At 40.3% G+C, this 26358-nt stretch overlaps 1 protein-coding gene across 3 annotated transcripts in view; it reads left to right on the top strand.

Moving 5' to 3' along the window:
- Nucleotides 1-214: 214 nt before the first annotated feature.
- The window catches only part of RSPO2 (R-spondin 2), a 163036-nt gene continuing 136892 nt past the window's right edge, over nucleotides 215-26358 (top strand). For 2 of the 3 annotated variants that reach the window (XM_065895236.1, XM_065895238.1), the window contains exon 1: nucleotides 215-308. In XM_065895236.1, coding sequence (XP_065751308.1) covers nucleotides 215-308 — 94 coding nt within the window. Of the gene's footprint in view, nucleotides 313-20920; nucleotides 20938-26358 lie in introns of all 3 variants that reach the window. The other variant, XM_065895235.1, reaches the window with a different exon arrangement.

The raw sequence follows: 26358 nt of genomic DNA, 5'->3' as shown, positions 1-26358 counted from the left end.
TCCCTGGGCCTCTCTCCACCCGGCTTCTCCTCCTCGTCTCTCAGGTTCAAGGCGGAAAGATGCTGGTTGCGCCGAACTGACCAGTGCAGGCCCCTGGGCTAGTGGCGACTCCCCCTCGGCGTCTTCCTCAACAGCGCGGACGGCGCCGGCTCCTCGGATGAGCCCTCCAGTTCCCCGACTTTGAGAGACGTCTCTCCCCCGCCCGACCGCCCAGATGCAGTTTCGTCTCTTCTCCTTTGCCCTCATTATCCTGAACTGTATGGATTACAGCCACTGCCAAGGCAATCGATGGAGACGCAGTAAGAGAGGTGGGTTCTACCCTGCCGGAGGCGCGTGGGGTCGGGGTCGGGGGCGCGGGTGGTGGCGCTCGCTCAGGGGCTCAGGTGGGCAGGACCGTGCCCTCCACCCCCAGCCACTGCGCGCCACCGCTCCCCGCTTTCCGGTCTCCAGAGCTCGGCCGAACGCTGTCTTTTCCGTGCTCAGAAGGCGCGGCGAGCCGGAGCGAGACGCGCGGCGAGCCGGGCGTCCTGCGGGAGTTCAGGGCTGAGCGGTGCGGTCCGTACCCACGTTGACTGCTGAGCTTCTACTTCTGAACTCTTCTCTCTTTCGGTCTCTCTCTCTCTTTTTTTTAAGCCTGGCATCCTTTTTTCTTGTTCTTTTTGTCTTTTTCTCTTTTTAGCCCTCTCAACCATCTTCCTTGCAGCTCATCTTTCTCTACATTCGCCACCCACGTGCGCCCCAAGTCCTGACCCCAGATAGCTTTGGACACGGCCTACTACTCGGCGTGTGTGTGTGTGTTGGGGTGTGTGTGTATGTCTGTGTCTGCGCGCGCGTGTGGGATCGAGAGCTGGGGAGGGTTACCAAGTCGATGTGGAGGACCTGCATTTCTAGGAAAAGAGCAACATTGATTTCTTTTTCTGGACTCTAAGACTAGGTGGGATGACGTACTGAACTTAGCGCATTGAGCGGCAACTCGTGCGCAGGTTTTTTGGGGGGAACGCTTGCTTGCAGGGTGATGTTTTGGAGACAGGCCCGACTTTGCCCTCTCTCTTTACTCCCCTCAAAAGCAGCTACTTCTGAGAGAAGTGCCGGCGCTCAGTGAAACTCACTTGCGGCTTTTTGACCTCCTCCTTCCTCTCCATTACCTGTGTGCACTGCGGGGAGGCGAGTGGAAGCCTTCAGAAAGGTTTCAGAAAGCTGGATTTCCTGATGATTTAGTGCGCCTGTATTTCTGTCTCCGAGTTCTGCTGCGGCTGCAGCTAGTCCAACTGCGTTTTAGGGGAAGGGCTGCTAAACACTGTTAAGTCCGCTGAAGGATTTAAACGCAAACCTCAACACCCCCGCTCCTAGCACGCACAGCCCCACCTTGCAATACTGCCTCACGGAAAGTGCACAGCAGCCCCTTAGAGTTTATCCGTCTTGGTCGTGCAATTTGTACTTTTGCGCAGTTAGAATTTGATTTGAGGTTAACAGATTTTGATTTTTCTGGGATATGAACGTCTCCCTCGACTTGTGATGCGGTTTATTTACAACTCGTTTCATGGAATCTCCAGTCCTGCATCCAGATTTTGGAGAGAGGTTTCTGCGCCCTAATTTTTCAAAGCTTTTCTCACCTACCCGCAGGGCTGAAGGTTGGCCGGCCAGAGGGCAGAACTCAGGATAACTTGGTGGTGTGCGATTTCCGCCGCCTCTGCTCTCCAGTTGACACTATGGAGCTGTGGTTTATGAGAAGGATACCCCTTTCTCTCGCCCTCATTTCTCTTACTCTCCTTGTCTTTCATTTCTGACATTTGGAAAATGCTTACTTTCAGAAGTTTTTCTGAATAAATGTACTAGGGAGGAATTTCTTCCCAGAGGCCATGAAAATTTGATACTGATATCAGTCTTGCCAAAGTCCCTTTCCATCTCCTTCACCTCCCCTCTGCCTCCTTTCTCCACTCCGATATCTTCTTTCCAGGTATCACTCGGTAGAGCTGACAATTTTTGATTACACTCGTCTAAGTGGTCAAAGTGTTTGGAGAGGCTTCCCTACACCCCACACCCCCTGCCCCCAAGTAGACACTGCAGCCTATTTGGTTGAAAAGACTAAAGTGCTTTAAAATGTTCAAAATACAAAATATCTAAACTCCTATGCCAAATTCTTGTTTATTAGATGACTTGCTAATTCTGATCCACATTGCCTGCCCCATTGTGGTTGAATTGGGAAGAATCAAGCATGTTGCTTTAGTAGAACTTAATGCAGAGATGCTCTTTGGTGGAACATGACATTACAGCACTCCTGCGGCCAGAAGCGATACTGCATGCTTTCCTTTCCAGTGCCATCTCCAAAGTTCTGCCTATACCTCCTCCTATATCTGATGCAAAACCTATTTGTTTCAAAGCTGCTTGAGCAAAATCTCATGGCAGTTACCACCACATCCCCAAGTGCGGACGTTTAGAAACCCAGTTCTAAAGTGTACAGTAGTAACTTGCCAGACAAACCTTTCAATTTAATAAAATTCAAATGCTTTCAAGTACATGTAAACTGGTAAGGTTGTAAAGAAAAAATTCTATCAAAATGTGTGTGTTTTCCTTAACAGATGTCCCTTCCCAAATCTCAAGCTTCTGGCTAAAATAACTGCAACCCTTAAAAGTGACCACACTATCTGTACCAACAAAGGGCGTACTGTGTTTTTAATTAAAAGTGGAACTACTTAAAGTGCTGGCTAGACAGTGTAGGGTGATAGTAGCTTTTCTGCTTTGCAAGGAAGCTTAAGGATTGCATTGTGAGAGTATTGAAATGAATAGAGATCTAACTCAGGTTGTGTGAATTGTCCCTCTTCACAGGCTTAAGCTGGTTTTAATTGATCTCATGTCCACTGATTGATCCTACACCAATTGTTGCGCATACCAAACAATTGGCTTTCCCAAAGGAGATTGATTTAAATTAGTTCCTTGGCGAATGCTTGACTACTAGCCAAATCATGTCAGCAGTGACAGTTGACATGCTAGAGCCTATTGTGGTACCAACATTTCCCCCTTTCCCTTTGTTTTGGATAGTGGCAGTTAAGTATTACTTTCTAGGAAGAAAAGTGATTAGTACATTAAAAAAAGGTGTTGTGGCTTAGAAGCTCAGTTATTTTCTTGGCTTTGTTGCTGTGATGTCGGCAGCAGTGATACCAGGATTGGTTAGGCTAATGCCCGGGATCTGATTCTTTTTCTTTTTTTCATATTCCATCTGCAAATAATCAAACCTTCACTGTGGAGCATTCTCAGAACTCCTTTGGCATTATGTTTAGTCTGCTCTATGATCTCAGATGCTCTATAATATCATTTTCTTAATGAAATAAAATTCTTGGCAGAGATCAGATAATTTAGTCAGTTAAAATCAATTGCATCCAGTCTGGAATAGAGAGCAAATATATCATTTAACTTTATGCTTTATTTCAAAATATGGCCAGAGGATTAGAGACTAGAATGTCAGATAAAACTGTGTATGGGAGAGACTATCATAAACAACACTAGCCATCTACTAGTCTTTTTGTCTGTTTATTTAGAAAACAAAATCATACAGTAAAAGTGCATTTGATAATCACTACTGGGGCCTGGCAGCGATACATTTGAAAGTAAGGCACAAACACAATAGTGAGAATGAATATCTTGTAGATGGGAGACACATGCCAACGTTTTGAAACGCTGATTGACAACTCATGTTGTGTCTATGTGGTAACTCATTGGCCCCTCACCCTCCAGACCCCTTCAAAAACATAGTCATTATTAGCTACTGTTAACCCCTGTGGCCTGTATCTGTCTTGGGACCTCTTATGGTTTATTTGTATGGTAAACTGGGTTATCCGATTTGTCTTATTTTTTGGAACGGTTGTAAGCCACATTTCAGGCCGTATTACTGAAAGGTAGATAGACAAATCATAACTTTATTATGGTCTTCTGGGATTTCTTGAGCTTAGTATGTAGTGATTTCATTTTATATCTCCTTCATTCTGTTGATATGCCCAGTCACAGATTTACCGGAGATTTATGAAAACTTCTTGATGAAGTTCTTTAAAAGCAGCAAGGCTCCCAGACATGTAATTGTGTTTCTGGTGGTCTGATGGTAGGGGGCGTGGTATGACAAATGTTTCCCGCCATAGCCTTTTCCCTCCTGAAGCCTCAGCTTCTCTCTCCATAACCGCTCATTTTCCTGTGATTAGATTTGGCTTCTTCCATGAATCTGAAGTGTTTATCACAAATAGTGTGGTATGTTACTGGCAACTTCGGTTGTTTAAACAAAACAAAACAAAACACTACATTTCCTCTTAAACCTTATAAGGCTGAATTAATTAGTGTTTTAAAAAATCAAATGAGTAGATGTGGAGATATTTACAAGTTTTACAAGTACTTTTAATGATAGCTTATTTCTCACAGTATTCTTTCAAAATACAAAATGGCACATGGAACGTATTAACCTACGCTTAAAAGCTTCGGAATACATTTGTAGGCCTGCTTTTTTAAGTTTAGAGTGTTTGAGAAAAACTCATGTGATGTTTTAACTTTGCAGCATAGATATGTTCTTTCTTTTCTTTTGTTCTTTTGTTAATAGGCTTTTCTTCCAGCATAATTCTGAGTTTTTCTGGCCAGTACCTTACCAGTGCGCAGAGGTTAGAAAGTTGCCATTTCCCCAACCAACGTCTTATTCCTCTCTTGAAATTTGGAAGTGATTCAGAATAGGTGACATTTCCTCAGGCCTCCACTTATTCTGGCTTTCGTTATCTGTTTATAAAACTAGCTTGGGTCGAATCCAATGTTTACAGAAATCACAAGTTGGAGACGACACTTCTAATTTCTTTTTTTTTTTTTTAAATAGATTTTATTTATTTATTTATTGGCTGCGTTGGGTCTTCCGTTGCTGTGCGCCGGCTTTTTCTAGTTGCTGCGAGCGGGGGGCTACTCTTGGTTGTGGTGCGCGGCTTCTCATTGCCGTGGTTTCTCTTGTTGCAGAGCGCGGGCTCTAGGTGCGCGGCTTCAGTAGTTGTGGCACACGGGCTTAGTTGCTCCGTGGCATGTGGGATCTTCCCGGACAGGGATTGAACCCGTGTCCCCTGCAATGGCAGGAGGATTCTTAACCACTGCGCCACCAGGGAAGCCCCGACGCTTCTAATTTCTTAATGCAAAACTACGTCTTGATTTATTCAGAGACTAACTGGACAGTTTATAGATTATCTGGGCTTTTTACTTCTTTTCTTCCAACTGACTGCCTTTCGAACCAACTTTTTTTATTTTCCTGGAAATAAGCACTCTTACCCCTCCCAAGTTCAGGAAATAGATGACAGACAAATCATTTGACAGAATGACCCTGCTAAAAGGAGGTGGTAAGCTCTGGGATAAAAATAAAGTTTAAAATGTTCTTTTTTCAAAATGTCATGATGGTCACTTTTTTTCCCCATTATCTGCCACAATCAAGGATTGACCATTAGATACAGTGTTGCATGTTGTATTTATACATTTTCACAATTTTAGCTGGAATAAATATGGAAGGCACTAATTAATACAGTACATAAGTAGTATATAATTATATATGATAGAGAAGGCATATCTACTTACATGCATATACGTACATGTATATGTAGGTATGTGGGGTGGGGCATGGTGTAACTATGGAGAATTGGGTTTTTGTAACTAAAAAGGATTTTTACTCGTCTTTCCCATTTTTCATCTTTTTCTCAGGACAACAGAGCAGGACAGGGGTAGGTGGGGGGGCTGAGGACTAGAGGAGGGAATGGGTAAGGATACGGTGTTTTTATTCTTTCCAAGACCCACCCCCCCCCATGTATCCTTCTCTCCTCTAGGACCTTTCTGTATCCAGTCACCCTCTTTTCAAGCCTGCTGCTATCCCGCCATCCTAAAATTCCTAATTTCCTTCTTTCTCACCTTAGTTTCCAATCTTTTTCTTGACTTCAACCCTTCTCTTGTCTTGCCTAATAATCCGCTTTCATTCACTCACTTGTCAGTCTGTCACAATCTGGCTTCTACCTCCACCATTTCATCGAAAGGGTTTTCTTAATGGTCATCCATACTCACTACTCACCTCAGTGCCAACCCTGCCAACGTTACAGGCCTCCCGTCACTGAGATTATCACTCCTTTCCAAAGAAAGTCTCTTCCTTTGGTTAGTGACACTGCACTCTAGTTTCACCTCCCATATTCTGCACATTTTTCTTCTTTGGTCCCCTCATTCGGAGTAGGTGTAGGCTCCTATTTCTTTACCTTTATTCTTTCCCTTGGGGAATTTTATCCATCCCTTTATCCTCAACTGCCTTTTCCATGTAAAGTCCTTCAATTCTATCCCCCTTTTTTTTGAACTCCGGATTATGTTACTCTCCGATTTCCCAACTACTGCCATATGGATAAATATTTCATGCACCCTCGTATATGGATAGGTATTCCATTCCATGCACATTCAGTCTTGACAACTCAATTCCTCTTCTATGTGTGGAATTACTCTTCCTCTCCCAAATGTGTTCCTGTACCTGTGTTCCTTTTTTCTGTTCAGGGGTTTCTGTGTGTCGAGGCTGGAAGCCTAGCTGTAGTCTTTGACTTCCCTATTGTCTCTTTTGTTGGTTTGTTCAGTCTTAGCGGGTATCAGAAATGTTGTTTACGTCTGCCCCATACTCTCCATTCCCAGAGGTATTTCCTAGCTCAAGTCCTCACTGACTCATTTCCCATCATCCACTTCTTCCTCACTCCATCCTTTACAATGCTGCCACATTGAATTTTTCTCAATGTGATCCACAGATCTGATCATGTTACTTCTTTGCTAATAAACCTCAAACCTCCCAGGTCTCCATATTGACTGCAGAATAAATTCCAGCTTCTTTCACTTTACATTCAAGGGTACTCGACCATCTGACCACAGCCTGTTTCCAACCTTCCACCGCCACGAAAGTACTGTGTGCTTAAGCTACGCCACATCAGTTCATTGCCAAGCATACCGTTATGTGTTCGTGTTTGGGGTTGTCGAGCATGTGGTGGTGCCCAGCTAAATAAAACGTCACCGTTTCTGTGAAGCCTTCCTGGAATTTTCCCTAAAAGCTTTCTTAGCTTTTCATGCTACTCCTGAAGGACTCTCATTTCCCCCTTTATTTTGGCTACTTTGCCACATGTGTCATCCTTACTATATGTTAAGCTCCTCTAGGGCAGAACTTTGGCATATCCATCTTAACACTCCCCAAACCAGGCCAACTAGAGTGCTTCCTCCACAAGCTGTGGCTGAACAAAAAATCAGTGGTGATGAGATTTTGTTGTTTGCCCTTAAAATAATGCTAATGACTTAATGAGAAATGTTTTTCTTTTCAATTCGAACTTCTTTGGGCATAGTTGAAGTTTGAATGAATAATTAGGATAATAGGTATAATTTGATTATTTACTATTCTTTTTTAGAGTTTAAAGATGAGCAACACTGATGTATAAAAGCATCCCAGTCTAGCCTTCAGAATTTCAGAGTACACTAATGCTTGCGTGTGTATTCATATACCTGTTTATTATTTGAATGATCGAGTATCCCAAATGGTGGGTGAGTTTGGACAGGGGAGGGGGGAAACTCTGTGGGAGTCACCCATATCTAAAAAATACTTCTAAACGAAGGGCCAATAAAGGATTTTCATCCCCAAACACTTTGTATGAATAATTATTTAGAGAAAAAAGAAAGTAGCATTTATCTTCTTAAAAGGCAGTCATATTAATAACATAAATAAATTAGTGCAGGCAAACATTCAATCTTATACTTATGACTTTAGAATAATAAATATAGCAGGGTAGACATACCTGTGAGAGACACAGGTGTGTGTGTGTGTCTGTTTGTATTTTAGAACAAGTTCTTCTGTAGGTGTGAATAGACTACATAGTTTTTTGTATAGTGCCTTCCAGGAGAGCACTGACATTTTGCTACCCTTTGAAGGAGGTGAGACTGGTTTAACTAACAAAGAAGGTGAGCTGCTTACTGAAATGTATAATTTAAAAAACTAATTTTTAAGTGGAAGAAAGCTTAGAACTAGAATCCAACCCTCCCGATTTCACTGGCTTTTCTTGTACACAGTACACTTTGAACATCAGTGTTCGTTTCAAAAGAAGAAATCACCTTTAAGCCCATTCAAAAGTTCTTTGGATCCAGAGTTTTACTGAGCCTCAGAACTTCCTACAACTCATAATTACGCCACTAAAGTAACTGGTATTAAGGAACCGAAGGCTGAGTGGGTGGAGTAACTGAGGTGTAAGACCATAAGTGTGATAACTTGCATACTTGTGTTGCTAAATTTTTTTATCAGTGTTCTTGCGTATGAATTATAGGAACTTCTTTTACTTCTGGTACTCCCATAGCCAGAACAGATAGCTGTGTGTCTGTGGGTGTGTGCTTATGTATCAATATGTTTGTTTGTAGGTGTGTATATATGAATTTTGTACATACACTTATGTGTTATGTATCACATAAGTGTTATGTATCATAACACCATCATATGATCAGCATAGCCAATCAAGGTTAGAGAAAAGCTAGTAAATATTATTATTTTTACTCTTAAAATGTAGAGAAACTAATTGTAGGTAGCTCTCCACCTTATCTTGTCATTTGGGGAAAACCTTTACAATTTACTTAAAACCATTTGATTTTCATCACCTGCCGAAGGATATTAAGAGCACTTATAAAACAGCTGGTTCTGCACGTTTCTTTTGAGCAAGGCTTCTTAACTTGGGGTCCAGAGATGGGGCCAGGGTTTTTGTGAGTCTCCTGAAATTAGATGCAAAACGTTTTCTGTTTCTTTTTAGCATGTAAAGAGAGGATCTAGAGCTTTCACTGAGGTCTTAAAGTGGCCATGGTTCATCTTTCCTTCAACAGGTTAAGAAACATTGGTTAAAGAAATAGGAGGTAGACCTCGTTAAGGAGCATGATGCCAACTGTCTGCTTCAAACTGACATAAACTTTTAGGAAACAAGTGTGTATTTTCCATATGTGGGTTTCCAGCCATTTGCCATGTGTATAATCCACAATGTGAGGACACATTGGAAACACTATCTCAAGACTTATTTCAGTAAATAATTACTTGGCTAATAATACCTTTCTCAAAGGCAATAGTTGTTAACTTCTATTTCCCTAAAAAGTTTATAAAAGTACAAAATAAACACAGAATAAGGGGTTCTGTTAAAGCTTCTCATATAGTCTAATTTTTATCTCATTAATAAAACAGTAATATAAAGTTTTAGAAATCAGTGTTGCAATTTTCCAGCTGATGAGGTGCAGTGCTGGCATTGATAGGATTTGTATGTATCACACTGCCAGTTCACAGACTGGTCAGAAACAGGCTTAGCACTCTTCAATTCTGGCCACGTAGGCTTCTACAAGATCCTTGCTGCTGGGTCAGCACACTTAGAATTTTTCTACCGTGATGGCCTTCCTCTCTCACCTATCACTGGATTCAGCAATCCAACCAGCCACTTAGCAGTTAAAACACACAGAGCGATAGAGGGCGCACTTTGCATTCTTTTCCTTGTGCTTTGTTCTCTGAAATTTTGTAGGTTTTGTGCTTGCCTTCCCCTGTCCTGCCCTGCCGGGTAGGTTCAGGTGGGAAACCTGTTCTACTCTTTCCAGTAAGATTGAGGCTGTGAACAACTTGACCTCCTCATGGAGAGACAGGGAAAAGGAACAAGTAAAGAGAGCTTTCAGTTTTACTGAGAATTTCTGGTTTTGGCCCTAGTCTCCTTTTGACAAGACCTTCTCGCCAAAAGGCAGACTTAACCAAACTCACAGTTTTAATATCTGTGAGGCAGATATTAAAGCTAGAGATTGTGTTAACCGGGAGGTGGGTTCCAGCTTCTATAGCCACTTTGGAAAACATTAGTTTTTCTTTTTTTTTAATTTAATTTATTTAAATTAATTAATTTTTTCCTTTTTTTTTTAAAGAATGTTTTCCGTAAAGTGCATGCCTAAAAATTTAAGCAATTGGTAAAATTCGGAGTTGACCAAACGACTCCAAGTTAGTACTTCCCAATTGTTTGCCAAATTCTTTAATCTTTATGTAGAGACCCATTTCATTCAATGGATCTCTCACATTGCAACCCTTTGAGAATGATAAAAATTGTCTGATCCTATCTTGAAAATCTCAAGTTTAATTTTTTTTAGGTTCTCTTTCCCCTTCACGTAATAATGTCTGACATAGGATTTAAAAATTCTCTGGCCCTTCATTGTTGATCACCTTACATTCTGTGTTCTAATGCCTCTTTCTTGGCTTTTGGGAACTCCCTGGCGGTCCCGTGGTTAGGGCTTGGCGCTTTCACTGTGTGGGCCTGGGTTCAATCCCTGGTCGGGGTGGGGAAACTAAGATCCCGTGAGCTGAGGAGCAGCGCTTCCAAAAAAAAAGGCTGGCTTTTAATGTTGAAGACATTTGTGCTATATCTTCATTAACCTTCCTGTGTATCTATGTATTGATAGTAGACCAGGTTTCAAGTTGAGTCATAGCTGGGTTAATGTTCCCATGATCGAGTGACGTGTCCTGTGCCCATCACACCCTTCCCCTCTGCCACCCCACCCCCACCCCATAGCCCTTTAGAGTGACTGTGGTATTCATTATTCTCAGGTGTTCCACTGCTATAACTGGTCTTTGAGGACTCTGCACTGAATGATCCCAGTGGCATGGGAAGAATTGTACCTGGGGCTCCCAGGTCACCATCCTTAAATATAAATTAAAGCAGTCCTAGTCTGTGACTTGTCCTCTGGGTAGTTCTTGTAGGTGGAAGAATATCTTGTTAAAATTCTAATTTTTGACACTTGCTTCTTGATGATGTTTTAGAGGATCGCTTCTTTGGAAGTGTGTGTATGTATGTGTGTTTAAGGGTCAGGTTTACAGGATATTTTGAGGGACTCCTGGGTATTATTTCTGAGCTCTAAGTCAATATGAAGACATGGCAGAGAATAGCTGTAGGTGGAGTGAATAGAAAGAGCAAACATTAAACTTTTCTGTTGACACAAGGATCCGGGTATCTGTCTGATGCTTAGAGAGAAATCAGGGCTGTCCTACCCAAAGCGTTCCTTCTACTGGTGAAATATACCTCGTGGTTACTATCCTTCCATCAACTTAGTATTATAGAGAAACTTTGTTAGGGATAGGAGACTAATTTGAAAAACCAAATATTGTTTGATGGTGGACAGCAGTGGTTCCCAGAAGTGTGATTAGTGGGTTGAGGTTAGTTTGTTGTGGAGCCTCGGAAAGCCGTTCACACCACTCCTGGGGGTCAATAAGTCATGTACTGGCTGGTGTGATTCTTGACTGAATCTATCAATTGTGAAAGATTTCTTTGTCCCTCTCCCTTTGAATAATACTATCCTGAAAATTGATCTAGAGCTTGGCAATTGTCTCTTGAAAATTGATTGTCCAAAGTTATGGATTTTGTGCACTTTAATTGCTCTCTCGTGCAGAAGTAAAAATAATTAGTTCTTTGCAGCTGCTGTGGGTGATCCCAACATGATTTTGACTTGAAAGCGACTCAAAATGAGTAATAACTGTTCTAAAGGCTTTGGCAAGCTTCAAGTAGTCATCTTTTTTGTTGAATTCTGGGAAAGAGTTTTGAAGAAATGGGAGAGTCTGGACCTAGAGAGAGGAAGAAAGAACAGGATCACTCCCTTGCAAGACTTGAGGCCTGTCACATGGAAAAAGGGTGTAATTCGTTCTTCCCTTGGGATTAAGGCAAAATGAAGGAGGCTCATAGGGAGGAAGATTATGGCTTATATTCAGGAAACTATCCACTCATGTAAAAGACCCTTTCTTGATGCCCCGAGTCATTGGAAACTGCCCTTTTCCAGCAGCAGAGGGTATCTCTTAAGAGTGTTGTAAAGCCAGTGGCTGTATTGAGTGTAGAGAAACCTTGAAGGGCCGCTCACACCATAAGAGCCATGATGAGCACATCTGCAATGTATCTGGCATCTAATATTTAAATAGAAATTCTTGTTGACAATTATTCAACTCAAATTATAAGACCCAAATAATGTCCTTCCTAAATAGAGAACAGTAAACAAAATTACTTCTTTAGATTCTGCATCACATGCCTCTGTCATCATTCTAAACTTCAGTAATAAATAGTATTATACATATTGAAGGCTAATCTGAATTCCTAAAACAGAAGAGATGTAGCTCTCAAGTCTTACATGACCAGGATGTCAATTTCGAGAATGCTTCGTTATAAGAAGGTCAGATTTCAATGCAACTATAACCAGCATGGGTTATGCCATACAAATGCTTTGCTTTCTTTAATGGGGTTACTAGACTGGAAGATAAAGAGCATTGGACAAAAGTTCATTAATAATAACACTTTGCACTTATGAAAGCATAATAGGGTTAAAAATTCTTTTGGAACAGGTAGAGAAATGAACATGTATCATCTTCTGTTACTTACTTGAATTACATTTGACAGAGTGGTGAGTAATGGATTGATGTGCACTTTGCAGGAAGCCTCTGGCATAGTAAAGGACCCTCTCTTCAGCCTAGTTTGGAACAATATTTTCTTAATGATTAGGTTGAAAACAGATGGGCATGCCATCCACACTTTTGCATAATATGAAGTAGAAGAGGACATTTAAAAGGTCAGTTGACGTTACAAAAAGATCTCGATGGCTGGGAATGGCAGGATGAATTTGTGAATGAAATCTTCCTTTTTTAAACATCTGTATTGGAGTATAATTGCTTTACAATGGTGTGTTAGTTTCTGCTGTACAACAAAGTGAATCAGCTATACATATACATATATCCCCATATCCCCCCCTCTTGCGTCTCCCTCCCACCCTCCCAATCCCATCCCTCTAGGTGGTCACAAAGCACCGAGATGATCTCCCTGTGTTATGCAGCTGCTTCCCACTAGCTAGAAAAAAATGCAGAGTTTAGATCTTTAAGATCAAGGACCCAACTATGGGCGAATAGGATGTTGGAGGCAAGGGGTTACCACTGATTTTTGAGGTGACAATGTGATATAGTTGCAAAAAGAAGTCGGCTACATTAAGAGAAATATTTACCTAGATTAAAGAATGAGGCAGATGAAGGTCCTCAGCCCACACCAGTGGTTTGTTCTAGATGTCATTACTTTCAGAAGTGCATTTGCAGCACACATAATACTGTATTGATTTCCTAGGACTGTTGTAACAAAGTACCACAAACTGGATGGCTTAAAAGAATAGAAATTAATTTTCTCACAGTTCTGGAGGCCAGAAGTCCAAAATTAAGGTGTCAGCAGGTCTATACTCCCTCTGAGACTATAGGGGAGGATACTTTCTTGCTGCTTCCAGCTTCTGGGACCCCAGATGTTCCTTACTTTGTGACAGCCTAACTCCAAGCTCTGTCTTCACCTTCACACGGCTGTCATCCCTCTGTGATGGTCTCTCATCTCTTATAAGAACACCGCTTATATTGGATTAAGGACCACACCAGTGACCCCATGTTAACTTAATTTCAGCTCCAAAGACACTATTTCAAAATAAACTCACATTCACAGGTACTGAAGATTAGACTTCAGTGTATATTTTGGGGGGCACAATTCAACCCATATGTCCTAACCTGTGGCAGACCTGTAGGTTCTTTAAATCCTCATTTTCACAACTCTGTGTAATAAGTATTATTATTATTAATGATACCATAAAAATAATAGTATTAAAAGAAAAAGTAATGGCAATAGAAGTATAATAACTAGTAGAGCACTGTACATAGCCGCTCGGATTGTGAATTGCACGTAAAGCAGGATATTAATGACACCCCCTGGAATTGTGCACCCAGTGGCCCTGGCGGGAAGAATGCTTTAGACATGGTTTCTAAGTGTGTAGGTTTTGGAATCGGACTCTCAAATTCCTTCCTGCCCATGACGCTCCACGAAATGGCACGAATCCAAAGAATCACCTGAGTGTGCTGATTACATTTTAAAATAAATCCATGAATCAAATTGACTTCTTCAGCTAAAGCTGAAAATTCTGTTTAACTGGCTTCCTTCTGAAGTTTGCAGAACTCCAAGAGCTGTTAGCATCCTTTATGAAGTAATGTTAGTGAAGTAATTACTCAAATATCAACATGGTCTACTGTACAGTTGCTTCTGGTGTTAGAGGTATCTTAAATTAGTTCCCTCCGATACTGAGCAGTATCTAATATTGGCACTGCCAGGGAGCTGGATCTGTTCATACTTGTGTGCTATATATAAAGGACTGGTAAGAACATACTTTTAAATGTTCTCACATTTTAAATGTGATAAATTTCAAACATACACAAAAGCAGAGAGGGTAGCATAAGACTGCCTATCACCCAGATCGAACAAATGTTGGGATTTCATCACACTAGTTTCATCTATTCCTTATATTCTTCTTAAGTTTTTATTGTTATGTGTTATAAAGCAAATCTCAGACGATACATCATTTTACCTTATCTATTTCTTACAAATACGGACATTTTCTTACCAAACCACGGTGCCATTAACATACCTAACAAAATTGCTTATTCCTTGGTAACACCTCATAATCAGTATGTCATCAAACTTCATCAGTTGCCTCGACAATATCTTTATACAGCTGATACGTATGAATCAGCATTGATGTAACACCCACTCATTGTACTTGGTTGGTATGTCCCTCAAGTTCCTTTGATTCTAGAGCAGTACTTCCTTCCCACCCAGTTTTCCGTGCCACTGACTTATTGAAAAGATCAGGTCAGTTTTCTACAGAATATCTGACATTCTGGATTTTTGCTTTTGGTCCCTTGTGGGGGTCATTTGACTTCCTCTATCCTCCATGTTTTTGTAAACTGGAAGCTCTCCTTGAAGGCTTGATTACATTGAGGTTCAACTCTTTTGGCTCGGACGCTTCACAGGTGTTGCTGTGCACCTCATGTTACAACACATCAGGAAGCACACAACATCCCATTTTCTTAGCGATGCTAAGGTTAACCAGTGGGTTCATGTGGTACAGCCTGATTCCTCCATTTTGAGGTTCCCATTAACCTTTCATGTAATGGTTTCTTCCCTTGATGATCTTTGAATCATCAGTTTCTTTAGGGGTTATAAAAATTCTTTTCTATTTTTATTCCTTCCACAATTATTAGCTGAAATTCTTCAATAAAAAAAGAACTGTTCCTTTTCAACCATGGATATTTTGTTAACTATGAAGCAGTTCTTAGAGAGCAGGCAATACACTTAATTCTTCCTCTTTAATTGCAGAGTAATTTTCAGAGTAATGAGTTGATGCATGTTTGGCTGGCCAGTGGGTCAACTTTGATTTGTGTCAAGCCATGGCCTGTCAGATGGAGGAGGTGAAGTCTTCCAGCAGTTTCTGCTTACTGAAACATTAGTGGTAGAATGACATTAAAAAACTCTTTTTTTGGCTTATGCTAACAGGAATGAAATGCAAACCTTCTGAAAACCTGAATTCTATTAGACATCTTCTGATAATGTTTTCTGTTAACAGCTTTCAGAGAAGCTACTGAGTGAACATACAGTAGCTTCAGCCTAGTGTAATCTGACACTCATTGGGTAGAAAAACAGTACTTTGTGCTACTTAAACACTCTCTGGAAGGCTTAGGGAGGGGAGGAAGGAAAATATTTGAGGAGATCAACTGGATGTTGTAGAATAAAAGTAGCGTCACCTGAGAAGGATTAAAGTTTCCTCAAAGCTTGACCTGAATGGCAGCCTGCCGCCTTGAATGTGTACCCCACACCCGTCAATGGCTTGGTTTTAGCTGTGTGGTCTTTAACTTGAAGGCATATGAAGAAAGGGTCTAGAGGTTATGTCTTCAGTGCAAAAGTGGCAGTAAAAGTTGTAAAAAAAAAAAAAAATCCTCCTACTTATTCTGCAGGTAGTTCTTGCTAATTACAGAAATCTTTCCTTTATCCATTTAAAACCCTAGCTCATTGCTACTAATTAAGTTACCATTGATATTTGTTTCACCTGTTGAAAGATATCTATAACATCTACATTTAATAATTTTATTATTTAATGAAGTTGAAAGTTTAATTCACACAAATGTCTGTTGGGAGAAGTAGATAAGAGCATGCTAGAAGTTTTGAACATAAACACATTTAGTACATGGCTCGTGAAAACAAGCCTGTTGCTAGAGAAATACAACCCAGTAGGTGTGTGCTCTTCTTAGAAGTAAAGTGCCTTTGCAGTGTTTTTTTTTTTTTAACATCTTTATTGGGGTATAATTGCTTTACAATGGTGTGTTATTTTCTGCTTTATAACAAAGTGAATCAGTTATACATATACATATGTTCCCATATCTCTTCCCTCTTGTGTCTCCCTCCCTCCCACCCTCCCTTTGCAGTGTTTTTAAGAGCAGAAAGTATTGTGAGCTGAAGAAATTGGTTATCTTGCAAGTCGGGGAAAGAGAACTGGCAAGGCACCTAGCTGCTTCTACTAATGATCCTTGAGAATGACTTTTCCTTCCTTCAACCTGTACATTTTTAAGTGAGAAAACAAATGAGCTATATCCACTAATTAGGGCCAGTAGTTCATGTCCCATTTTTTCACTTAGTTTTGAAATGTATTTTGGTAATAAACCCTCATCTTGCTGAGATATTTAGGTGTTTTGTCTTGGAAGTAAGTGGTAAAGACTTTGCACTGTGTTCATATAAGTCATTGGTTTAAAAACCACTAACTGCAGAATTTTTTATGGATATAATTCCAACATTTATTGTTGAAAATTTGGAAAATAGAGAACAAAACAATGAAGAAAACAAAACTACCAATAATCTTCCCACTCAGCAGTAACCACTGTTAACATTTTGCTTTTTATCCTTCTAGATATTTCCACCCCTTGTACATAAATATAAGATTTTAAAACTTAATACATCATAAAGCACATATTTGTACCTATTTTAATGATATGTCTGCTTCATAAGTCATTGTTTACTATGACATTTTAAAATCCATTTCCTTATCATTGGGCAGATAAACATCTCAATATTAAGTTTTCAGTATTATTAATAATGCTGCTATGAACCTCCTTGTACTGTACATCTTTTCCCACATCTCTTTTCCTTAGGAATCATTCACCGAACTAGATATAATAATTAGTATACTTTAACCATTACATTTATTGAGCACTTACTATGTGCCAATCATAGTTCTTTGTGCTACATATTATTTAATTCTCAAATGACCTTGTGAGGTAGGCTGTATTTTTCTTCCCATTTTATAAAGGAATAACCTGAGGCGCAGGAGGGTAAGTAATTTGCCCAAAGTCACAGAACTACCAAGAACTAGTAAGTGGTAAAGCTGGAATTTCAGTCTAGGCATTTTGACTCAGCCATGCTCTTAGCCACCAAGATGGAGAGGTGAGGCTTTTGACCTTATTGCCAGTTGTTCTCCAGAATATGGTACTGATTCTTATTCTGTAGGTGGGACATGGTGTGCATATGGCCTTGAGCCTTTGATACTATATTTTAAAAAACATCTTGTTGGATTATTCCTGTTGAGAATAGAAAGAAGTATCTCCCTTACCCTCAAGAAGCTCACTATTTATATAGAAAAAAACATTCTCTTTCATTCCCCCCTGGCTTCATATAACATTAATATTCACTTAGTTGCATAAATCTTTATCCCTTTTTTTCCTCATCAATACCTATGATTTCTATACCTCTCTCCAGTATATTTTAAATCCTTCTTCTTCTGCATCTATTGCCATTTTGTAGACCGGGTTATCACCATCTCCCTCCCAAACCACATTGGTATCCTTCCAACTGATCTCCCTGCAATCCATTCTCCAAAGGGCAGTCAGATCAATTGCTTATAAAACAAAATCTGGAGCATTTGATTCCGCCACATAAATGCTTTAGTTGGAGTTTCCAACCCAAACTCCTTACTCAGCCTGAAAGGCTATGTGTGACCTGGGCACTTTTTATTTCTCCAACCCTCCTTTTGTTATCTCAGTCCTACTGGCCTCTTCCTGTTTCTCAAACACTCTAAACTTTCCTGTCTCAGGACCTGTGCCTCTGTAGCTTACTCTGGCTAGAAAGCTCTTTTCCCATCCTCTTTGTGACGAGCTCCTTTCCAGATAACTGTATCTAAAGCAAATCATTTCTCTAGCTCTCCATTTTCTGCAGTTAAAGTATCAGGGCCAGGATAGGGTGAGGCAAGAGGGGCACCTATGGCACAAATCTAAGGCGTGTACTTGCCCAAGCCTGAGAGAGAGCGACTCCCTGCATTTCCACTGTCGGAGCCTTGCTCCCCTCACCCTAGCCCCAGCCCTACTCTATTATATCAACTATTTATTTCTTAAACACTGTAGAATTTTCTTGTCCCTTTGGTAGCTAACACTGCATATTCATCAAAACCCATTTCTTTTGCCTCTTGGGTGTGGCCATGGGCCTGAGTTTGTCATGGAAAATGTATAGAAGGGATGTTCTTACTGCTTCTAGACCTGTCCCCACAAACCTCCTGTGGAGGGTCTCTCTTTCTTCTTGAGTTGGCCAACTTGGTGCAGAGGATCTAACCCCTGCCTTCTCGGAGCCCCCAGGGGACATCAGGACCACCAGGTGAATGGAGCTTAGGTCCCTGAATGACTCCGTGGAAATCTCCCTACTGCACATCTGCACCTGACTCTGTGTCAGCAAGAAGCAAAACTCCTTTTGTGTTAAAGCCACTGAAACTCTGCCATTTGCAGCAACGTGGATGAATCTGGAGAGCATTATGCTAAGTGAAATAAGCCAGCCAGCCAGAGACAAATACTGCATGGGGTCACTTATATGTGGACTCTTCAAACAAACAAACAAACAAAAAACCACGTCAAACTCATAGAAACAGAGCAGAAAAGTGGTTGCCAGTGGCTGTAGGGAGAAATTGGTAAAAGGGTTCAAACTTTCAGTTATAAGATAAATAAGGTCTAAGGGTCTAACATGTAATGTGACTATAGTTGATAACACTGTACTCTCTCATTGAGATTTGCTAGAGCTTAAATGTTCTCACCAAAAAAAAAAAAAAAAATAAATGTGAGGAGGGATGGATGTGTTAATTAACTCGATGGGGGGAATCCTTTCACAATGTATACACATATCAAATCATCATACTGTATACTTTAAATATATTACAGATTTGTCAATTATACCTCAGTGAAGCTGGAAAAAAAACCCAGAAAACAAAAACAGGCTAGCATTTCTTGCCTTAACTGATGCAGGCTCTCTTATCCACACCAGAGCTTTTGCAACATAAGCTCCAAAAGCGTGGTGACTTCGTTCGCATTGTATCTCTAGTGCCCACTACAGTGCTTAGACTGTGGGTATCAAAGAAAAAAATTTTAACAAATAAATGCAGAACATCAATAGCAGTATACAGGAAATTCAAGACAGAATGCTAAAAGGAGGATACAGACGAGAAACGTCTTCTGGGTTCAGAGGGGAAGGAGTAGATGTTGCTCTAGGAAAAGATTTCATGAAAATGGAGACTTAACTCTTTTTTTTTTTTTTTTTGCGGCACGCGGGCCTCTCACTGTCGTGGCCTCTCCCGTTGCGGAGCACAGGCTCCGGATGCGTAGGCTCAGCGGCCATGGCTCACGGGCCCAGCCGCTCCGCGGCGTGTGGGATCCTCCGGGACCGGGGCACGAACCCGTGTCCCCTGCATTGGCAGGCGGATTCTCAACCACTGTGCCACCAGGGAAGCCCGAGACCTAACTCCTAAACATAAGGTTCACACTATTTATAAAGTGGTCCTTATATTTCTTAGTCACAGATGTTTTGGAAACATATCAAAGGTACAGCACAGTGATTTCACACGAAATGTATAGAATTTAATACCAGCAGCTTACATATTAGGCTATATCCAATCATTTTTATAGTTACAGGCCTATAACTGGAAAATATTGAAAATTTCTTGTCTTTATTTCTTACTGATTATGCCCAATATATGTTTGAACTTTTAAGAATTTAATGCAACACAGAAGGAATGTCTGCTTTTATTACCAACACAGTGAAATTCCTTGATGTTCAAAGTTCAGTAGATTATTTTGCTTGCCTAATGATAGAAACGTTAGTTTGGGGATAGGATCTGGTGGCATTCCTTCTAGAAATGTCTATAGGCTCTAAGGAGAGGGCATTGTGGAGCATTGTACTGTTGGTGATGGAAGGGTTTTTGGTCAAGATTAAGGATTTTTAGCCCTTTTAAGTAGAGAACCTGTTTTGATTTTCTGGGAAGTCTTGAGATTGTGGGCATGGAGAAGGATGGGTAAGAGTAGGGTGATTGCCGATACTGAAGTTTCCAGGCAGGTGGTGGGAGGAGGGGAAGGAGTTTTCTACCACTTGCTGTGGACACGTTTCCACAAAGAAGCCCACCCTGCAAGCCCCTGAGAACAGGATGAATTGATGGCAGCAGGTGGGTCAGGTTTTATGATCTATTAGAAGATTCAGGTATACAGGCTCTGTACCCTAGTTAAGACTAGAATGTTTAAAATCTGAGGGCTTTATTCCTACTTTTATTCTAAAGTCTCTGGCAAGGTTCACACTCTGGATGGAATGGCTGTGAGGGGCTCTTTGCCCGACCTGAATTAGCCCTGACAAGTAACTATTCACTGGCTCTGCCACGAACTCTGTATGTGTGTGCAAGAATGTGTGTGTGTGAGAGACTGTGTATGAGTGGGTGTGTGGGAGAGTGTGTGTGTGAGACAGTGTGGGACAGTGTGTGGGGAAGAGTGTGTGTGAGTGTGAGTGAGAGTGTGTGCATGAGAGAGTGCATGAGTGTGTATATGAGAGTGTGTGAGAGACTGTGTGAGTGTGTGCGTGAGAGTGTGTGAGACTGTGGAGAGTGTGTGTGTGTATGAGAGTGTGTGAGAGTGTAAGAGTTTGTGTGTGTGTGTGAGAGGGTGTGTGTGTGTGTGTGAGAAAGTGAGAGAGAGAACTTAAATTCACCTTTTGACCAGACATCCTGCCTATTTAGAAACAAGATTTAGACTAAATAGTCCCAAGGGTCCTTCAAACAATGAAATTCATTTTTCTATTCTCCATTTGGTCCAAATATTTGCACCCCAAATTCTTCCATTTCTTAATTACTTTGTAACATTGTTCAGGTTATTTCTTCGCATCTCTCTGCCTCAGTTTTGCTGTTTGTAAAGAGAAGGTAATGGTAGTTACCTAGCTAATGATATTTTTTCTAACGTCTTTATTGGAGTATAATTGCTTTACAATGTTGTGTTCGTTTCTGCTGTGTAACAAAGTGAATCAGCTATATGTATACATATATCCCCATATCCCCTCCCTCTTGCATCTCCCTCCCACCCTGCCTATCCCACCCCCCTAGTTGGTCACAAAGCACCCAGCTGATCTCCCTGTGCTGTGCAGCCTCTTCCCACTAGCTGTCTAGTTTACATTTGGTAGTGTATATATGTCCGTGTCACTCTCTCACTTTGTCCCAGTTTACCCTTCCCCCTCCCCATGTCCTCAAGTCCATTCTCTACGTCTGTGTTCTTACTCCAGTCCTGCCCCTTGGTTCTTTAGAATCTTTTTTTTTTTTTTTTTTTTTTTAGATTCCATATATATGTGTTGTTCGCTAATGATTTTGTTGTAAGAGTTAAACGGAGGGTCCATGTCAAGCCCTTGGAACAGAGCCTGGCACCAAGCAAGTGTGCAGAGACTGTTTGCTGCTGCTGATTATGTTTCCCCCTTGCTTACTCTGTGTGTCTTGTTGCTCATATTTCCTCCCATCCTACGTCTCTAACAAATTCTCCATTCATGGTTTTGAAAAATTCCCTGAAATGGTGTCTTTATAAAATTAATTCTAATGAATATTAGAGGAATACATCCCTGTTGGAAGTTTGTTCAAAATCATAGGTAAGTTTGAATTTCTCAAAGGAAGCAGGTTTTTCTTTTAAACTGGCTGCTTTTGGTGAAGAACAGAAAATGTGCATGCTTAGAGATACCAAGCATTGCTAGCTAAAGTGCAAAGGTCACCTTTGAAAAAGTAGTTCAATAAAATACCTAGGAATAAACCTACCTAAGGAGGTAAAAGACCTGTACTCAGGAAACTATAAGACTGATGAAAGAAATAAAAGAAGACACAAACAGATGGAGAGATATACCATGTTCTTGGACTGGAAGAATCAATATTGTGAGAATGACTATACTACCCAAAGTGATCTACAGATTCAGTGCAATCTGTATCAAATTACCAATGGCATTTTTCACAAAACTAGAACGAAAAATCTTAAAATTTGTATGGAGACACAAAAGACCCCGAATAGCCAAAACAATCCTGAGGGGGGGAAGAAAATGGAGCTGGAGGAATCAGACACCCTGACTTCAGACTACAGTACAAAGCTACAGTAATCAAGATAGTATGGTACTGGCACAAAAACAGAAATATAGGTCAATGGAACAGGATAGAAAGCCCAGAGATAAACCCATGCACCTGTGGTCAACTAATCTATGACAGAGGCAGCAAGGATATACAAAGGAGAAAAGACAGTCTCTTCAATAAGTGGTGCTGGGAAAACTGGACAGCTACATGTAAAAAAATAAAATTAGAACACTCCCTCACACCATACACAAAAATAAACTCGGATTAAAGACGTAAATGTAAGGCCAGACACTATACAACTCTTAGAGGAAAACATAGGAAGAACACTCTTGGACATAAATCACAGCAAGATCTTTTTTGACCCACCTACTACAGTAATGGAAATAAAAACAAAAGTAAACAATTGGGACCTAATGAAACTTAAAAGCTTTGCACAGCAAAGGAAACCATAAACAAGACAAAAAGACAATCCTCAGAATAGGAGAAAATATTTGCAAACAAATCAATGGACAAAGGATTAATCTCCAAAGTATACAAACAGTTCATGCAGCTCAATATCAGAAGAAACAAACAGCCCAATCAAAAACTGGGCAGAATGTGAAGACGACTATACTACCCAAAGCAATCTGCAAATTCAATGCAATCCCTATCAAACTACCAATGGCATTTTTCACAGAACTAGAGAAAAAAATTTCACAATTTGTATGGAAACACAAAAGACCCCAAATAGCCAAAGCAATCTTGAGAAAGAAAAACGGAGCTGGAGGAATCAGACTCCCTGACTTCAGACTATACTACAAAGCTACAGTAATCAAGACAGTATGGTACTGGCACAGAAACAGAAATATAGATCAGTCGAACAGGATAGGGGGGCCCAGAGATAAACCCACACACATATGGTCACCTTACCTTTGATAAAGGAGGCGAGAATATACAATGGAGAAAAGACAGCCTCTTCAATAAGTGGTGCTGGGAAAACTGGAAAGCTACATGTAGAAGAATGAAATTAGAACACTCCCTAATACTGTATACAAAAATAAACTCAAAATGGATTAAAGACCTCAAGGTAAGGCCAGACACTATAAAACTCTTAGAGGAAAACACTCTATGACATAAATCACAGCAAGATCCTTTTTGACCCACTTCCTAGAGAAATGGAAATAAAACCAAAAGTAAACAAATGGGACCTAATGAAACTTAAAAGCTTTTGCACAGCAAAGGAAAGCATAAACAAGACAAAAAGACAGCCCTCAGAATGGGAGAAAATATTTGCAAACGAAGCAACTGACAAAGGATTAATCTCCAAAATACACAAGCAGCTCATGCAGCTCAATATCAAAAAAAACAATTCAATCCAAAAATGGACAGAAGACCTAAATAGACATTTCTCCAAAGAAGATATACAGATTACCAACAAACACATGAAAGGATTCTCAACATCACTAATCATTAAAGAAATGCAAATCAAAACTACAATAAGGTATCACCTCACACCAGTCAGAGTGGCCATCAAAAAATCTACAAACAATAAATTCTGGAGAGGGTGTGGAGAAAAGGGTACCCTCTCCCACTGTTGGTGGGAAGGTAAATTGATACAGCCACTATGGAGAACAGTATGGAGGTTCCTTAAAAAAACTACAAATAGAACTACCATGTGACCCAGCCATCCCACTACTGGGCATATACCCTGAGAAAACCATAATTCAAAAAGAGTCATGTACCACAATGTTCACTGCAGCAATATTTACAATAGCCAGGACATGGAAGCAACCTAAGTGTTCCTCGACAGAAGAATGGATAAAGATGTGGCACATATATACAATGGAATGTTACTCAGCCATAAAAAGAAATGAAATTGAGTTATTTGTAGTGAGGTGGATAGATCTAGAATCTGTCATACAGAGTGAAGTAAGTCAAAAAGAGAAAAACAAATACCATATGCTAACACATACATATGGAATCTAAAAAAAAAACACGGTTCTGAAGAACCTAGGGGCAGGACAGGAATAAAGACACAGATGTAGAGAATGGACTTGACACGGGGAGGCGGAAGGGTAAGCTGGGACGAAGTGAGAGAGTGGCATGGCCATATATACACTACCAAATGTAAAATAGGTAGCTAGTGGGAAGCAGCCACATAGCACAGGGAGATAAGCTTGGTGCTTTGTGACCACCTGGTGGGGTGGGATAGGGAGGGAGGGAGATGCAAGAGGGAGAGAATATTGGGATATGTGTATACACATAGCTGATTTACTTTGTTATACTGCAGAAACTAACCCACCATTGTAAAGCAATTATACTCCAATAAAGATGTTAAATAAAAAATGGGTGGAAGACCTAAATAGACATTTCTCCAAAGAAGACATACAGATGGCCCAGAGGCATGTGAAAGGATGCTCAGCATCACTAATTATTGGAGAAATGCAAATCAAAACTACAATGAGGTATCACCTCACACCAGTTAGAATAGGCATCATCAGAAAATCTACAAACAATAAATGCTGGAGAGGGTGTGGAGAAAAGGAACCATATTGCACTGTTGGTGGGAATGTAAATTGATACAGCCACTATGGGGAACAGCATGGAAGTTCCTTAAAAAACCAGAAGTAGAACTACCATATGACCCAGCAATCCCACGACTGGGCATATACCCTGAGAAAACCACAATTCAAAAAGAGTCATGCTCTCCAGTGTTCATTGCAGCACTATTTACAATAGCCAGGTCATGGAAGAAACCTAAATTCCCATCGACAGACATTGGATGGATAAAGAAGATGTGGTACCTATATATAATGAAATATTACTCAGCCATAAAGAGGGACAAAATTTGGTCATTTGTAGAGATGTGGATGGACCTAGAGACTGTCAGACAGAGTGAAGTAAGTAAGAAAGAGAAAAACAAATATTGTATATTGACGCATATTTGTGGAATCTAGAAAAATGGTACAGATGAACCGGTTTGCAAGGCAGAAGTAGAAACACACGTGTAGAGAACAAACATGGACACCAAGCGGGGAAAGGGAGCGCGTGGGATGAATTGGGAAACTAGGATTAACATATATACACTAATATGTGTAAGATAGATAAATAATGAGAAACTGCTGTGTAGCACAGGGAACTCAACTCTACTGTAGAGTAGAAATGAATACAACATTGTAAAACAACTATACCCCAATAAAAACAGAAAAATAAAAAAGTAAGGAGTTCAGAGAAACATGTTAATCTAGAACCCGAAATCAGCATATGTTCTATTTCCTGGCTTTCTATATTATCCTGTTCCTGCTTGATCCAGTTTTTATACATAGGGTTTTCTTTTTCAGTATGAAAATGAGTCACATTAGAAATACTTCACCAGCTGAAAAAGCTAAAATTTTCCTTTTTATTTTAACATATAACTTGTACTTTTTAAAAGTTATACAAAAAACCAATATTTTAACATGTATATTGCTTAGTTTGATAAAGGTTACCAAAGAACTAGGATGGAAATGCCTAAGGAAAATACTTCAGTCAACTGAAGTTTTTTCTTTAATCCTGGTTGTGTATGTGATTTAAAAAAAAAAAACCACATTTTGTTGAGATATAATTGCCATGTAAAAAGTTGTGCGTATTTACCGTATACAATTAGATGAGTTTGGAGATAAGTATACTCCTGTGAAACCATCACCACCATCATGGCCATAGAGATAGATGTCACCTCCCAAAGTTTCCTCCCATCTCTTTATTATTATTATTATTAATTTTGTAGTACGAACACTTAATGTAAGATCTACCCTCTTAGTAACTTTTAAGTATTCAGTGCAGTGCTGTTATCTATAAGCAGTGTGCTAACAATGGATTTCCAGAGCTTACTTATGTGCATGTGATTTGAATTCTTTGGCGATAGTTTACTAGAAAACCACTGGCTTACGAGTCAGGAGTCCTAGGTTGGAGTTCCTTCCGCCTGGGCATCAGCTCTCACTGTGACTGGAGTCCTTGAATCTTTCTGGGTGTCATGTTCAAAGACTGAATCTGAGCACGTGAATGTTCCTCCACCTTTTGTCTCTAGAGACTTAACTCCCTGTCTGTCTTCATTTACTGGGATAATATTCAAATCTA

Source organism: Phocoena phocoena, chromosome 17, assembly GCF_963924675.1.
Source record: "Phocoena phocoena chromosome 17, mPhoPho1.1, whole genome shotgun sequence".
Lineage (NCBI taxonomy): Eukaryota > Metazoa > Chordata > Mammalia > Artiodactyla > Phocoenidae > Phocoena > Phocoena phocoena.
Note: the sequence above shows the minus strand (reverse complement) of the source record. Positions and strands in the feature narration are given on the sequence as shown.